At 55.2% G+C, this 14,204-nt stretch overlaps 4 protein-coding genes across 4 annotated transcripts; 3 read left to right on the top strand and 1 right to left on the bottom strand.

Annotated features, from left to right (window-relative positions):
• Positions 1-442: 442 nt before the first annotated feature.
• BDW47DRAFT_132835 (TPR-like protein) lies at positions 443-2,614 on the top strand. Its single transcript, XM_024817670.1, has 2 exons — positions 443-575; positions 657-2,614. Exons 1-2 carry the CDS (start codon positions 571-573, stop codon positions 2,350-2,352), a joined length of 1,701 nt encoding a protein of 566 aa, XP_024670385.1. The 5' UTR covers positions 443-570; the 3' UTR covers positions 2,353-2,614.
• Positions 2,615-2,691: 77 nt separating this feature from the next.
• Positions 2,692-5,054, bottom strand: BDW47DRAFT_132831 (transcriptional repressor TCF25 family protein; the record flags this gene model as incomplete). Its single annotated transcript, XM_024817669.1, has 1 exon — positions 2,692-5,054. The coding sequence occupies exon 1, from the start codon at positions 4,972-4,974 to the stop codon at positions 2,692-2,694; it is 2,283 nt and encodes a 760-aa protein (XP_024670384.1). The 5' UTR covers positions 4,975-5,054.
• A 245-nt stretch (positions 5,055-5,299) lies between these two features.
• On the top strand, positions 5,300-7,601 carry ptcF (type 2C protein phosphatase ptcF). Its single transcript, XM_024813333.1, has 3 exons — positions 5,300-6,043; positions 6,104-7,114; positions 7,177-7,601. Exons 1-3 carry the CDS (start codon positions 5,358-5,360, stop codon positions 7,286-7,288), a joined length of 1,809 nt encoding a protein of 602 aa, XP_024670383.1. The 5' UTR covers positions 5,300-5,357; the 3' UTR covers positions 7,289-7,601.
• Positions 7,602-11,762: 4,161 nt separating this feature from the next.
• BDW47DRAFT_132829 (alpha-1,2-mannosyltransferase ALG11) lies at positions 11,763-13,677 on the top strand (the record flags this gene model as incomplete). The annotated part of the gene is made up of 3 exons (XM_024817668.1): positions 11,763-12,203; positions 12,273-12,408; positions 12,466-13,677. Exons 1-3 carry the CDS (start codon positions 11,869-11,871, stop codon positions 13,675-13,677), a joined length of 1,683 nt encoding a protein of 560 aa, XP_024670382.1. The 5' UTR covers positions 11,763-11,868.
• Positions 13,678-14,204: the final 527 nt, after the last annotated feature.

The raw sequence follows: 14,204 nt of genomic DNA, 5'->3' as shown, positions 1-14,204 counted from the left end.
GGAAGCTGCATCATAGTGCCACCAACATGCTGCAACTCATCCCAATCTCATGGATCGGTCTCGACAAACAAATCCATGGATTATCCACGCGAGACTACTTCCGAACCGGTCATTTGGGTCTATCCTGACGTGGAACCACTCCGTCCATGGTATCAACACGAACTTGCGTGGGGAACCTCAGATGACAGGTGATTCCTGGGAGATATCTACCCTACCCACGGGAGCAATCCAAGATGATCTTCACTTCGTAACGGATTGGTGGATCTCGAATCCAGCCCAGAGATGTACAGCCAAAGCCACTCGATTGGGCTGAAACTCTCCGCAGTTCGACCCACCTTGTCTACTTCCATTCCTGCTGTCAACTGCGGGGACCTGCCACTTCTCTCCTCGCTGTCCTTCCTCGCCCAAGGGATTCTTCCTTCATGATATGCACCTAGTGACTAAGAAAGCACCGCATGTTCCTGGTTTGCTGCCTGACCCGCTGGTTGGATTAACTTAAAAAGACTAGAAGCTCCCCGCCCACCATGCTCCTTCTCTCCCTTCATCTATCCTTTGGTTAAGCTATCCACTATGTCGTGAGTATCCCCGCCTTCCTAGACCCCTTCTTAGACCCCTTCCTAGACCACATCTTGTGCTGACCAGAGTCCACCATACAGTGAATCAAGTCCATACTACGACCTCGGCACTCATCGTCGTCCGGTCACCACAACCTCCCCAGATGCCCAGCAATGGTTTGATCGAGGCCTGGTCTGGGCCTACTCCTTCAACCATGAGGAATCCGTCCGCTGCTTCACGCGAGCCACCGAATTCGACCCTTCCTGTGCCATGGCGTTCTGGGGCATCGCCTACGCCGTCGGTCCCAACTACAACAAAGCGTGGGCCTTCTTCGACCGAGGGGATCTCGAGTCCAGCGTCCAGAAGGCCACCGCGGCCCTGTCCCGCGCCGCCCAACTGGCAGCCCAGTGCACCCCTATCGAGAAGGCGCTGATCAACGCCCTGCCCGCTCGATTCCCCGCCCCGGATCAGATCCCCGCGGACATGGCCCCCTACAACCACGCCTACGCCGACGCCATGCGGGTCGTCTACCGCGCCCACAGCGCCGACATCGACGTCGCCGCCATCTTCGGCGAGGCCCTCATGTGCATCAGCCCCCGCGGCCTCTGGGACCTCGACACCGGCAAGCCCAGCGGCGAGCACACCGTCGAGGCCCAATCGGCCATCGAATCCGCCATGGCCCGCACCGCCGACAACGGCCACAACCACCCCGCCCTCTGCCACCTCTACATCCACCTCATGGAGATGTCCCCCGTCCCCGAGCGCGCCCTCCCCGCCGCAGACCGCCTGCGCTCCCTCGTCCCCGACGCCTCCCACATGCTGCACATGCCCACCCACATCGATATGGCCGTCGGCGACTACCGCCGCGCCGTCGACTCCAACCGCGCCTCCATGCTCGCCGACGACCAGTACTTCCGCCGTGAAAACCGCGGCTCCGCCCTCTACATCGCCTACCGCGTGCACAACATCTGCGCCCTTCTCTACGCGGCCCTCATCTCCGGCCGCTCCCAGGACGCCCTCGCCGCCGCGGACCGCCTCTCCGATGTCATCGACGCCTCCGTCCTCGCCACAACCAGCCCCCCACTCGCAGACTGGACCGAGAGCTTCCTCGGCAACCGCGCGCACGTCCTCATCCGCTTCGGCCGCTGGGCAGACATCCTCGCCCTGCCCCTCCCCACAGACCGCACCACCTACAGCGCCACAACAGCCACAACCCTCTACGCCAAAGCCATCGCCCTCAGCGCCCTCAACCGCGTCCCGGAAGCCGAAGCCACCCAGCGCGACTTCGAGACCGCCCGCGCCGCAGTGCCCCCCTCCCGCTTCAACAGCATCCCCTGCAAAGAAGTCGACGTCCTCCGCGTCGCATCGGCAATGCTAACGGGCGAACTCGCCTACCGCCGCGGCGACTTCGACACCGCCTTCGCCGCCCTCCGCGAAGCAATCTCCCTCGAAGACAACCTCCCCTACTCCGACCCCCCACCCTGGATGCAGCCCGTCCGCCACGCCCTCGGCGCGCTCCTCCTCGAGCAGAACCGCGTCGCAGACGCAGAGCGCGTCTTCCGTGAGGATCTGGGCTTTGCACTCGGATTCCCGCGTCGCAAAGCGAGGCTGAATAATGTTTGGGGTTTGCATGGCTTGCACGAGTGTTTGATGAGGGCGGGCAAGATGGAGGAGGCTGCCGCTGTGCGCGTGCCGCTGGACATTGCGCTCGCGAGTGCGGATGTTGTGGTGGAGAAATCTTGCTATTGTCGCGTGTCGGGGTGTTCGCCGGCTGGGGGGTGTGTGGCTTCCTTGTAGTGGCTTTCTCTCTCTCCCGTGGGTGTGTTCATACTTAAGCTATAACGCAGTGGTAGTGGTAGTTGGTCCTTATTGTAGATGAGGGGGAGGTTGTATTAGGCTATTCTTATTCTAGCTGATACTGCACCAGTCGTTGACACTACCGTCTTGTACGTATGTAGGTAGTACTATACCCACATGGACAGCCAGTAGCACCACCACCACCAACACCAATCCACCTCTATTTCCTCAACCGGGTATGTTGCACTATGCAAGACTACTCGTACTTCATACATCTGAGCAAAAACCATTCTATACACAACCTTAAGTAGGTAAACTACACAATTATCAATCACTAACTCAATACCCGTCATCCTCATCCTCATCCCCCAAAAACCTCAACTCATCCTCCAACAAATCAACAACCATCTCCCCCAGCGCCTCCCGAATCGCCCCCCGCAGCAACCCCTCCCTCGTCTCCTCCGGCTGCACCGCATCCAGCGCGTCCACATACTCCGTCAGCGGCGAATAATCAACCACCACGTCGCCCCAGTTACCCCGGTCGACGCCGTACTGCCGCAGGAAGGCTTCCAGCGCGGCCATCCCGTCGCTGAGCAGCCAGTGTTCTAACTGGGGCTGTTCGTTGACTGGGGGGTGGGTGATTGCGCCGGCGGGGCGCGGCATGTCGAGTTCTTCTTCTGTTTCGGAGGGGGTGTCGAATTCGAGGTCGTTGTTGTTGTTATTGTTGTTGTTGTCGTCGCCGAAGCGGGGAAAGTGGAGTGCGCCGTTGTTGAGTTGCGCGAGGAGGTCGCGGAGCCATTGGGGACGGTTTCCTTCTGGTGTTTGCGCGATGTAGGAGGGGATGGGGTCGGATTGGTGGCGGTGGGCGGCGGATTCGTAGGGTGGGAGGGGGTCGGAGGCGGAGATGCGGCCTGAGACGAAGCGCTGCGGGACGTGGGTTGTTACGCGCGGCTGGTCGGAGAGGATGACGTGGCGGGCGATGTCGAGGGTGATTTCGGGGGCCGGGGCCGGGGTGTCTGGGCCTTCGAGCGTGTCGGCCACTTCCATGAGGAGGGAGAGCGCCTCGGGCGTGTTCCAGAGGTCTTTGGTTCGCACGAGGTAGAGTTCCGTGAGGAGCTCGTGCGCGTCGTTGGGGGGCATCTTGCCCCAGATGCGCTTTGGCATTGGTTGGAGGTCGAGTTCTTGGGCGAGGCGGCAGAAGACCCAGGGGTGGTTGCGCATTGCGTGGCTGAGTTGCTCGCGGCATTCGCGGGGTTTGTTGAGGCGGAGGTAGGCGAGGGCTAGGGAGCATTGGATGTTGGGGAGGGAGGCCCATTCGTTGTGGAATCGGGTTTGCGTGCAGAGCTCGATGAAGTGCGCGTATTCGCGGCCGCGGAGAGCCAGGTTGTCGATCATGAGGCGCATGCAGTAGGGGTCGCTGGAGTTGAGGCCGAGGAGGAGCTTTCCCCATTCGTAGGCTGTGCGCCAGGTGCCTTTCATGCCTAGGTTGGCGATGTATCGCCAGCCTACCAGCCACAGCTCGCGGTTCTCCTCGCGCACAAAGTCCAGCCGAGCTTGGCCTTCGCGCAGTTGCGTTCCAAAGGATGAATGCGCCGACCGTCCGATGTTGAACAGTGCTCGCTCGAGTAGATCCGCTGACACTGCATGGTCGCTCTGGTGCTTCGCGATCTCCGACACCTGCAGCAGCGTCGAGATGTGGTAGGGGTTGTACTGGAGCAGTTGGATCATGCGCTGCGGATCCAGCGACTCCACGCACATCTCGAATTGCCGCTGGACGTCCTCGTATGCGCTGTTGTGCACGATGCGGTACAGTGTCGCTCCCGAGTCCTGCTTCTCCACCAGCTCCATCCCCAGCCCGCCGCTGGGTGTCCGCGGCCACTCGTCCTTGCCCTGCATGAGGACGTTGCGCCGCAGCGTCACGCCCGCCAGGCTCTGCCCCCGACTGGCGGGGCTGTATTTGCCTGTCAGCGCCCGTCCCAGATCGACCATCTCCCGGTTTCGCTCCCGCCGCCGGCTGGACCCCGAGTCGTCTTGGTCGAAGTTCTCCAGCACCACGTTCCCGAACAGCTTCCGCATCTCGTTCGTGGCATTGAGCGCCCGCGGCTCGATGGTGAGAAGTTCTGCGGGTGTCTTGGGAAATCCAGAGTCCTTTGTATTCCCCGCGCCCCGCGCACCAGTCTGTCCTTGCCCACCTTGTTGTCCCTGGTCTACCGCCAGCTCCTGCAATGCCCGGTCGATCTCGTCCAGTTTGCCATTCTTCTTGCCCAGAGGAGTCTTCCCTTCACTGGGTGGCTGAGGTGTTGACTTCTTCTTCTTATTCTTCTTCTTCTTGTTGTTCTTTTTCTTTGGCTCTGCCGGTTTGGGGGAAATGTCGACAGTAGGCGGCGGGGTCCGGGTCACTGGCGCGGTTTCGTTGTCGAACTCTTGCTCCTCCTTCTCCTCCTCCGCCTCTTCCTCCTCCTCGTCGTCGTCATCGTCCTCTGCGGCGTTCAAAAGGTCAAATGCATTGAGCTTCGGTTTTACGGGTCTCGATACCGGTTCATCTTCGCTTGAGTCGTCTTCTGTGTGCTGCTGCTCCTGCTCGCGCAGCTTTTGGAGCTTGCGAATTGCACGGGAGGACATTCAGACTTTAATTGAAAGTATAGAAAGAAAAAAATATGTTAAAATGGAGTGGTTTAGGAAGCTGATTCAAGGTAGACGCGGTTTTGTCGAGTGATGCAAATAAAATAGTTCGGGATGATCTTTCTTGTCGCGGGGAATGACGACACTGCTCAGTTGGGCTAGCCGATTACTTGGTACTGTTATTGTAATTACATGTATATTATCAAACCAACGTAGAAAATGATGCGTAATTGTGGTCACGTACCACTCAATACATACATGTCCCGTGCCGCCCAGCTTCACCATGACTATTACGGACTCCGCCTCTCTCCATCTTCATCTCCTCCAGCACTCTCGCTGGACAACTTCCCCTCTTTCATTTTCTACCCCCAGTCCTGCCCTCAATGCGGCGTGCGGCTCTTCAGGCTTTCCGTACTGCTCGTCGTGCACCAGTATGGAGAGTCTCTGGTAGGAAACCCTGCGCAGTCTCATTCTCCAGCAGCCGAGTCCATACCCTTCGGCCAGCCGGGAATCATCGTCCCCCCTTCATCCCTGCCACTCTCCAGTCATCCATGCATTTCCGCAGCTTCTCCATTGCGTTGATCTCGACCGCCGTTGCGTCCGGAGCCTGGTACGCCTATCAGGGCAACAACTCCCAAGGCTCCCCGGCGGGCGCCCTCAACGCCACGTCGTCCTCGCAGCTGCGCACCGTCGCAACCTCGGGTGCGCACACCGACAGCGCCGTCGAGAATACCCGTCGCGCTCTCCTGGTCGAGAACGATCAGTTTTACACGGCTACTTTGTCTGGGGAACAGCCCTTGTTGAAACATACCGACGACTCGGATCGTCGGCTGCTCGAGATGTTGACCCCCGAGCAGGCCACCCAGAAGCTCCGCAAGAACGAGGAGTCGTACCTGGTCAACCGCGGCCAGGGTGTCGTCCGCTATGATATTGTTCAAGTGCCCAGCAACTCGCCGATTGAAGATGACCATGCCGAGAAGATTGTGGAGGTGCCCACTTCCGTCGCGGCCGCCTCCGAGGGTCGTGCCAACAGCGACTGGATGTTCTGGGCCGTGTTTGACGGACACTCGTAAGTCTTATTTGGCAGGAGATATGATATGCTGTTCATTTGGTTAACCGTGCTCTCCAGTGGCTGGACCACCTCTGCGAAACTGCGCAACGTCTTGATCTCCTACGTTGCCCGCGAACTGAACTCCACCTACAAGGCCGCCGCGACCGACCCCTCGGCACTCACGCCGACCTCAGAGGCAATCGACGCCGCCATCAAGCAGGGTTTCGTGCGCCTCGACAACGATATCGTCTACAACAGCGTTGACAAGGTCCTGAAGTCGAACTCGAGGCGCGCTGCGGCCGAGCTTCTCGCCCCCGCGCTGTCGGGCTCCTGTGCCCTCCTGACGTTCTACGACTCGCAGTCCAAGGACCTGAAGGTCGCCGTCGCTGGTGATTCTCGCGCCGTTCTAGGCCGCCGCTCCGCGAGCGGTAAATGGACCGCCACGGCGCTCTCCGAGGACCAGACCGGCGGCACGCCGTCGGAGATGAAGCGTCTGCGCGAAGAACACCCGGGCGAGCCCAACGTGACCCGCAACGGACGCATCCTCGGCCAGCTGGAACCTAGTCGGTCGTTCGGCGATGCTTTCTACAAATGGACCAGAGACACCCAGGACAAGATTAAGCGCCAGTTCTTCGGACGCACTCCGCATCCGCTCCTCAAGACTCCCCCGTACGTGACCGCCGAGCCGGTCATCACTACCACCAAGGTCGACCCCAGCCAGGGTGACTTCCTGGTCATCGCTACCGACGGTCTTTGGGAAATGCTGAGCAACGAGGAGGTCGTCGGACTCGTCGGCCAGTGGGTTGAGCAGCAACGTTCCGGTGCCGGTGGTAACCAGGCCTGGCTCAAGAGCTGGTTTGGTTTCGAAAACAAGCAGCTCCCCGTTGAATCCTCCCAGGCAACTGAAACGGACGGCCAGCGGCGTCCCATCCGCCAGGCGCAGTATGACATCGCGGGTGCCGCCAGCCGGTTCGTGGTGGAGGACAACAACGCGGCCACGCATCTGGTCCGTAACGCCATGGGCGGCAAAGACAAGGACATGGTCTGCGCCTTGTTGACTCTTCCCAGCCCTTACTCCCGCCGATACCGGTGAGTTCTTCATTACTACTTTACTTAACCCCTTTCTTGAACCAGCACTAACAATGTAATAGTGACGACGTCACGGTAGAAGTCATCTTCTTCGGCGACAGCCCCGACAACCGCACCGTCTCCGTCAACCAGGACGCCACTGCATCCGAAGAGAGCCCCAAGGCAAAGCTTTGACTGAAGTATTGATTTTGCCACATCCAGAATATTCCCAATATTGCCTTTATTGAATGGGACATAGCGCGTTTGTTGTCTTTTATTCCGTTCCGTTTCCTTTGACTAGCATTTACACCCTTTACATTCTCACGACATGATTCTTTCAAGAAAGATGGCGTTACCTTATGGATCTGTGCTTGTCGCTAGACTAGTATGGTTGAGTTGAGTTTGTCCGCAAAGTAAGCTGATATCTTGCATATGGTTTCCACTAAGTTAGATTGAATATGGACTCTAGAGCATTATTATCCAGGTCACTTTTGCAATAGCGTATCTTGACTAGCAGTGTACTACTTATATCATCATACTTAGGCCACACCCTTCACCCTGAACTTCTCATTGTGTTGTTTCCTTATTTAGCTCTTTTTGTCCTCATTTCTTCACTAAGTCACATGGAGAGTGACGCTCTGCCATTCACTCACGTGAAGGTGAGCATATAAGAGTATCACGTGGGCTGTGAATCTCACGTGGATATTCATGCCCTGACAGCAACAATCAAGTAGATTGATCCAGTAGTATGAGGTGAATGAAGTATTCCTTAGATACTATTGAATATAACTATACTTGCCTACCAGGCTGCTGCTTCTATCACAGTCTCTGCATAATGCTACACAACAGTTTGCTCTGTCGCCAGACAAGAAGGTGACATTTCTTGTTGTTTCTTTCACAGGCAAACAAGCCCCCCCATTGTCCTAAAACATGGAACTAGTAGAGAAGAACAGCAAAACGCGTCGCCTTTCAACGCGATCCAGTGAGCGACCGCGTCTGTACCCATATCATGAATCACTTGTCTTGTTCCACTGCCTTGGTCCATCAGCTCAGACATAAATACCTGGCCACGCCCTCTCTTTCGCTCCACCTCTTTTCTTCTTGTACCTAAAACTGTCACCTTGACCTCTCTTGAACGTCACTTTCATACTATATCATCTTGCCAACACTTTTCATATATTGATGGCACTACAAGCAGTTATGCTCTGGGACGCCAGCCAACCTACTCGCCGGTTACCTTTCTCGATGCAAATATTGTTGAATATAGCTCCTCTTTGATCATGAAACACAGATCGATGAGTCCAGTTGCAGCGTTCATATACACTTGCACCTCACTTGGACCACCACCTTCGCGAGTCATGGCGAAAGGGTAGATTCCAAAGCGAGATCTATTCTATCTATACCTTCCTCTCTTTATTATTGTGACAACGGATGGTCTCAACTCCAGCCGACGAATGTGGCATACGCACATGCCGCTCATATAGTCCTATAACAAAAGCTGACAGTGAAGTAAGTCTGTCTCTACATGCCATTGACCTTCTCGCTCTGACTGAGAGTATAGTGTCTGCTTGGGTGTAAAGATCTGCTCAATCTACGGGCAAACCGCCAGTTGCCCTCACCTCTGAGACTTTATACTTGGTCTCGCTACGTGGCTTCGAAGTCCAGGTCGACAGGTAAACAGGGCTGCTGATGCCTCTGCCTTTCGTCCTGTGAGCGGCACATATACAAGAGGCCCACAGTATAGATGTGGTCATCAGTCTATAGAAAAAGAACCAGCGATCTCCCTTCTTCACCATCTCCATGGCCACCATGGTGTACAGGCGGAATGCAAAAATTGATCGGCATCACTGGTAGCGCACCAACACCACTGGGATTGATGTGCTAGTGGCGCAGCAACTACTGCAGGCTCCAGTAGGACTCCTGCCACAGGTGGAAATAACAGAGAAACTGCGGCAAATAAAGCTCATGCGGTCAACAACATCCCATGGCTTCTGACGACGATGAGTTCTACGACTGTGTGATTCTTCCAACTATAAAGCCATCCCTGGCGACATGCTACTTTACGGCTTGCTTTGACGCACTTGGGGTAGTGATACTGGATCTGACCGGCTCACTCGACAAGAACGACAGATCTACGCCATCAGTGCCTATAATAGAAGGACCGCTAAGTAGCCGATACCATGGCGAACCAGACTACGCCCTGCTTGTCCGCCGTGCCAACTATCAGCTCTTTGTCTGGAAATCGACCCAGCCAGTCAACAGAGCTCAATAAATCTGCCAGTAAATGGGGTCAGTCATGACATCAATTTCAGTACTTAAGAAAGATGATACCAGACCTGTGTGGATTTTGGTCATCCCCCATGAGTTGGGGCGGCGGTGCTGGTCGCTCAACGGGCAATCGCCTGTGTTCCTCCGTGACGATGTTGGCAAAGTTAAAGACGATCTACTACGCGGCATCGAGACGATATCGATGGAGATGCGCAGTAGAGCGAGGAGCAAACCGCCAATGCAATTACATGCACTTATATTGTTGGTTCTTCCCTCCTATTTCACTGCTGGGTGCATGGACATGGGGTATATGCTCGACTCAGCAGCTTCGGCGGGATTAAGGTTTCCATCGACAAGTCTCATCCTACACTGCAGTCAGACCGTCAAGATGCGTAAGGGGGACCAACCATCCCGCTGACGACAAGAGGTCTCCACGTTTTCTTTGCATGTCAATCCCGGAACTCGACAAAGCAACCGGCTTTATATAGCATGACTCAGAGCACCCGTGATATACCACGCAGTTGTATACCCGTTCCAGTCATTGCGATTCTACATAGTTCGAAAGCATCTTGTCGATCTTTTCTACGAGTCATCTATTGCATCGCGTCACGGCCCTCAGGGCCCCTCTTTCACAACACAGTCATCGTGTCTAGCAATCTTCTTGATCTCAATATTACTATAAATAGTATGATGTGAATGACACAGGTAATTTGAAAGGACCTGGTATCATTCTCGGATCTACCAGGCTGATTGGGGTCGGGTATACCCTAACCAGAGCCTTGGTCCTTGTCCTTTTTTACCCCGATTATACTTTGAGTGCTGAGGAACAGGCACATGGACGTGTGTCACGGCTGCTGATCTATCATCACTATCAACCCGCGAGGAAGAACCGATCACGGACCAACTCACCAGCATATTCTACAAGATGCAGACGGCGCAACCCCAACAAGTGGTTCTGACCGGCGGGCCACACTTACTCACCTAAGATTGACTATTGAAATCAAGGACGAGAGTATGAAATGAGCGGCTTGGAAAAATATTCAACTTTGTTTACGGATTTTGAACCATCCATCCGTACTTCATCAGCAACCCGTTCTACTCCTATCTGAGGTTGGTGCCCAAACGCCGACCAGATATTACCACCTTGCCTACAAAAACAATGGTCGTTTTCCTATCATTGTGACAGTCCTGGGACGACATTTGATCGCTTAACAACAACGCCCGAATACACCCGCTTGGTGCGCTGGTGCGTGCAATACATCAAGGCCGCTATAACAGTTCGCCTAGATGACCACGTATTCTGGCCATCTCTCGACTTCCTCCCCACTATTCTCGCTCCATTCGAGGACCCTGGCGCCGGCATCGTGACTTAATCGACTATTCTTTTCAAGTTCTATCTTTGCTATACTTTACGAATGTGAGCCATGCGTGCCTCAAAATCAAGTATACTCCACGATAGTATATTAAGTTAATGAGCTGTTCGGATTGGAGAAGCCGTCTTATCGTTCAACCCTTATATCTGTCACTTTGATTTCATAATCCGGATGCTGTGGCAACAAGCTGTGAGAAGAGTGAGAATCTAGAAGACACCAGAAACAAGCATGCTCTCTGCAAATTACTCCATGTCGGATATCATATCTCAGTTGCCCTGGCCCCTGTGAGCGGCCACCTTGTGATATGGTCACCATATCTACGACACCCCTAATCTGCTGCCCAATGGTCTGCGTGTTCGATATTATACATCGGAGGGTTATAGTTGGGTACAAGACGAACGACTATGTGGATACTAAGGATGCGGAACGCAATCTCTCGGTAGGACTATACTCTACCTCCCCAGAGTGCTCTGTTTCCTCCTATGTCGCGTAGAGCGATTACTTCCACAGTCTGATCAAACATTGTATCTCCATGAGCTGACTGTGGTCACTCTGCGCAATTCCAGTCTACGGCATTGACATGGGTCACACTGCCACACATGAACCACATATGTTGAGGGGACTGCATGATTAAATTGTTCTCTTAAGGATTATCATTCTGAGCTACAAGGAGATGGGCAAGGAAATGGCGAGATGATGAAGATGCAGGCAAGCATCCACGAGAAGATCATGCTGTCGGAGGAGATTGGGAAGTTGAACGGGTATCTACTCAATAATGTCAATTATCATAAACTTGAGATTTCCAATGAGATTGCAGTCATGAACGTATTCTTGGTAGAGATATCTAGATCTATAGATCTGGATATAGACAGTGACGTAATCATGGATGAGTCATCGAGCGGTGAACGCTTATCGATAGAGAGCAGCTAAGCCGCAAAAGGACATTGGAGCGGAAGTGCCACGCCGCTCCAACAGCTTCACTTCCTCTCTCCTCTCTCCAACTCCTTCGGTTTGACTGGTAGATACAGCCTGACTTTGATTACTTTGAGGAGGAACACCTGAATCCGGACAATCTGACTATGCCAGTTGTCCCTCGCTAGCTACTCAAGCTCACCACCCAGTCAGTGGTCTGTCATGATGCTATTCCTACTGAAATCGGCCATCACGGTCTTGGCCTTACTCGCGACCTGCGTGCTCCTCCCACAGCTACCGCTGGGGATTCTCCGCCTTGTGCTCCGCGGGGTCGGATGGCTGATTGTGAGACGCACCCGCTCCCGGCGCGAGCACATCGTCTCGCGCGTGCGAGTTGAGGAAGAGGACTCCGCTGCGAAGCGCACGGCCAAGCCCTCTCCTGGCGAGGACGAGGACTGGGAGAAGGTGGACACCCGGTCATCGAGCTCCAGTAGCGGGAGTCGTGAACGCGGCGGCGATGGCTGGGATGGCATCATTGGTTTCTTTCACCCGTTCTGGTTCGTCAACTCTCCCCGATCTACAGTACAGTAGTACCCGTATCCGGAAACTAACCTCGTGACTTATAGTAATGCGGGAGGCGGCGGCGAGCGCGTGCTCTGGGAGGCAGTCAAGGCGACGCAGAAACGCTGGCCCCGCGCGATCTGTGTGATCTACACCGGAGATCACGAGGCTACCAAAGCGACCATGTTGGAACGGGTCCATGTGAGTCCATTATTCTCTGGGGAAGATCAAGGGAGGGAGCTGACAGCCCATGTCTAGAACCGATTCAACATCCAACTACACGCGCCAACAGTGGTCCTCCTCTACCTGACCACCCGCAAATACGTCGCCAGCACCATGTACCCGTACATGACACTGCTAGGCCAGTCGCTAGGGTCGCTAGTAGTCGCGCACGACGCCTTCAACCTCGTCGTCCCGGACATCTTCGTCGACACAATGGGCTACGCCTTCACACTAGCCTACTGCAAGCTGCTATTCCCATGGGTACCCACAGGCGCCTACGTGCACTACCCCACCATCTCAACCGACATGCTACAGTCCCTCGACGACAAGTCCGGCACCCAGGGCGTCAACGCCGGCGCGGGCACCGGCCTCCGCGGCCATGCCAAACGCAAGTACTGGCTCGCCTTCGCGCGTCTCTACGGCTGGGTCGGCGGACACGTCGACGTCGTCATGTGCAACTCCTCCTGGACGGCCGCGCACATCCGCACAATCTGGGGCCCCTCCCGCACCAACGCCCCGCACAAAGACCCCGCCGTCGTGTTCCCCCCCACAGCCGTCACCGAGCTCGAATCCTCCATCCCCGTCGACGCGCAGTCCGAACGCACCCGCCAACCCGTCATCCTCTACATCGCGCAGTTCCGGCCGGAAAAGAACCACCCGCTCCTCCTCCGCTCCTTCGCCCGCTTCCTCCACAACCACTCCCAGCATTCCCCATCCACCCCCACCCCCCGCCTCATCCTCATCGGCTCCGTCCGCCACGCCAGCCCAGACGAAACCCACATATACAACCTGCGCCTCCTCGCCCACGAGCTGCACATCCGCGACCACACGACCTTCATCTGCGACGCCAGCTGGCCCACCATCCTCTCCCACCTCTCCACAGCCTCCATCGGCGTCAACGCCATGTGGAACGAGCACTTCGGCATCTGCGTCGTCGAGTACCAAGCTGCGGGACTCATCAGCGTCGTCCACGACTCGGGCGGCCCGCGGGAAGATATCGTCATCGACATGCCTGACTCCGACACTGACGCCGAAGGCGGAAGCGGCGCAACAGGCTTCCGCGCGTCGACGGAAGACCAATTCGCGGCGGCCTTTGAGACGGCTCTTGCTCTGCCGATCGAGGAGAAGATGGCGATGCGCGCGAGGGCGCGTCGCTCGGCGCTGAGGTTCAGCGAGGAGGAGTTCCATGCGGGGTGGTTGGAGCAGGTGGGACGGTTGGTGGGGATGGTTTCTTCTTCTTCTTCGTAGGTCTGCTTCTTGTGGGTGTGCTGTATGTGTCTACTATACTCTAGTCTGGTATACTCTACTATAGTATGCTGTATTGAATTGTATTGTACTCTCTTAAGCTAGACTAAACTGCTGTACGGTTAGACTAGGATGATGAGGGTGATGAGGCTGGATTACTACTACGTATAGTATAGTATAGTATAGTACGTATACTATCATGTCCGTACACTGGTGAGTTTCACAGGATGTGGAACATTCATTGCTTAGGTGTAAGTAGATGCCTACACTGTACTACCTAGTCTCCCCTGTTTATAACGTGGGAGTACTCGGAACATTGCATGTATACTGTTATGTCGTACTATCCATCTATCCATCTATCCATCTATCCATCTACCCATCTCATACTCTACTACACTAACTACCCTATAGCACGAGTTAGTATAAAACAGTATAATCTAATGAGTAAACTACACGTAAAAAGACGTAAATTTTCAAAAGACCAATTCCTATGGGTATGTGTATGTATAGGTATCAACCAACTAAATAGG

This window comes from Aspergillus candidus, assembly GCF_002847045.1.
Source record: "Aspergillus candidus strain CBS 102.13 unplaced genomic scaffold BDW47scaffold_36, whole genome shotgun sequence".
NCBI classification, from domain to species: Eukaryota; Fungi; Ascomycota; class Eurotiomycetes; order Eurotiales; family Aspergillaceae; genus Aspergillus; species Aspergillus candidus.
Note: the sequence above shows the minus strand (reverse complement) of the source record. Positions and strands in the feature narration are given on the sequence as shown.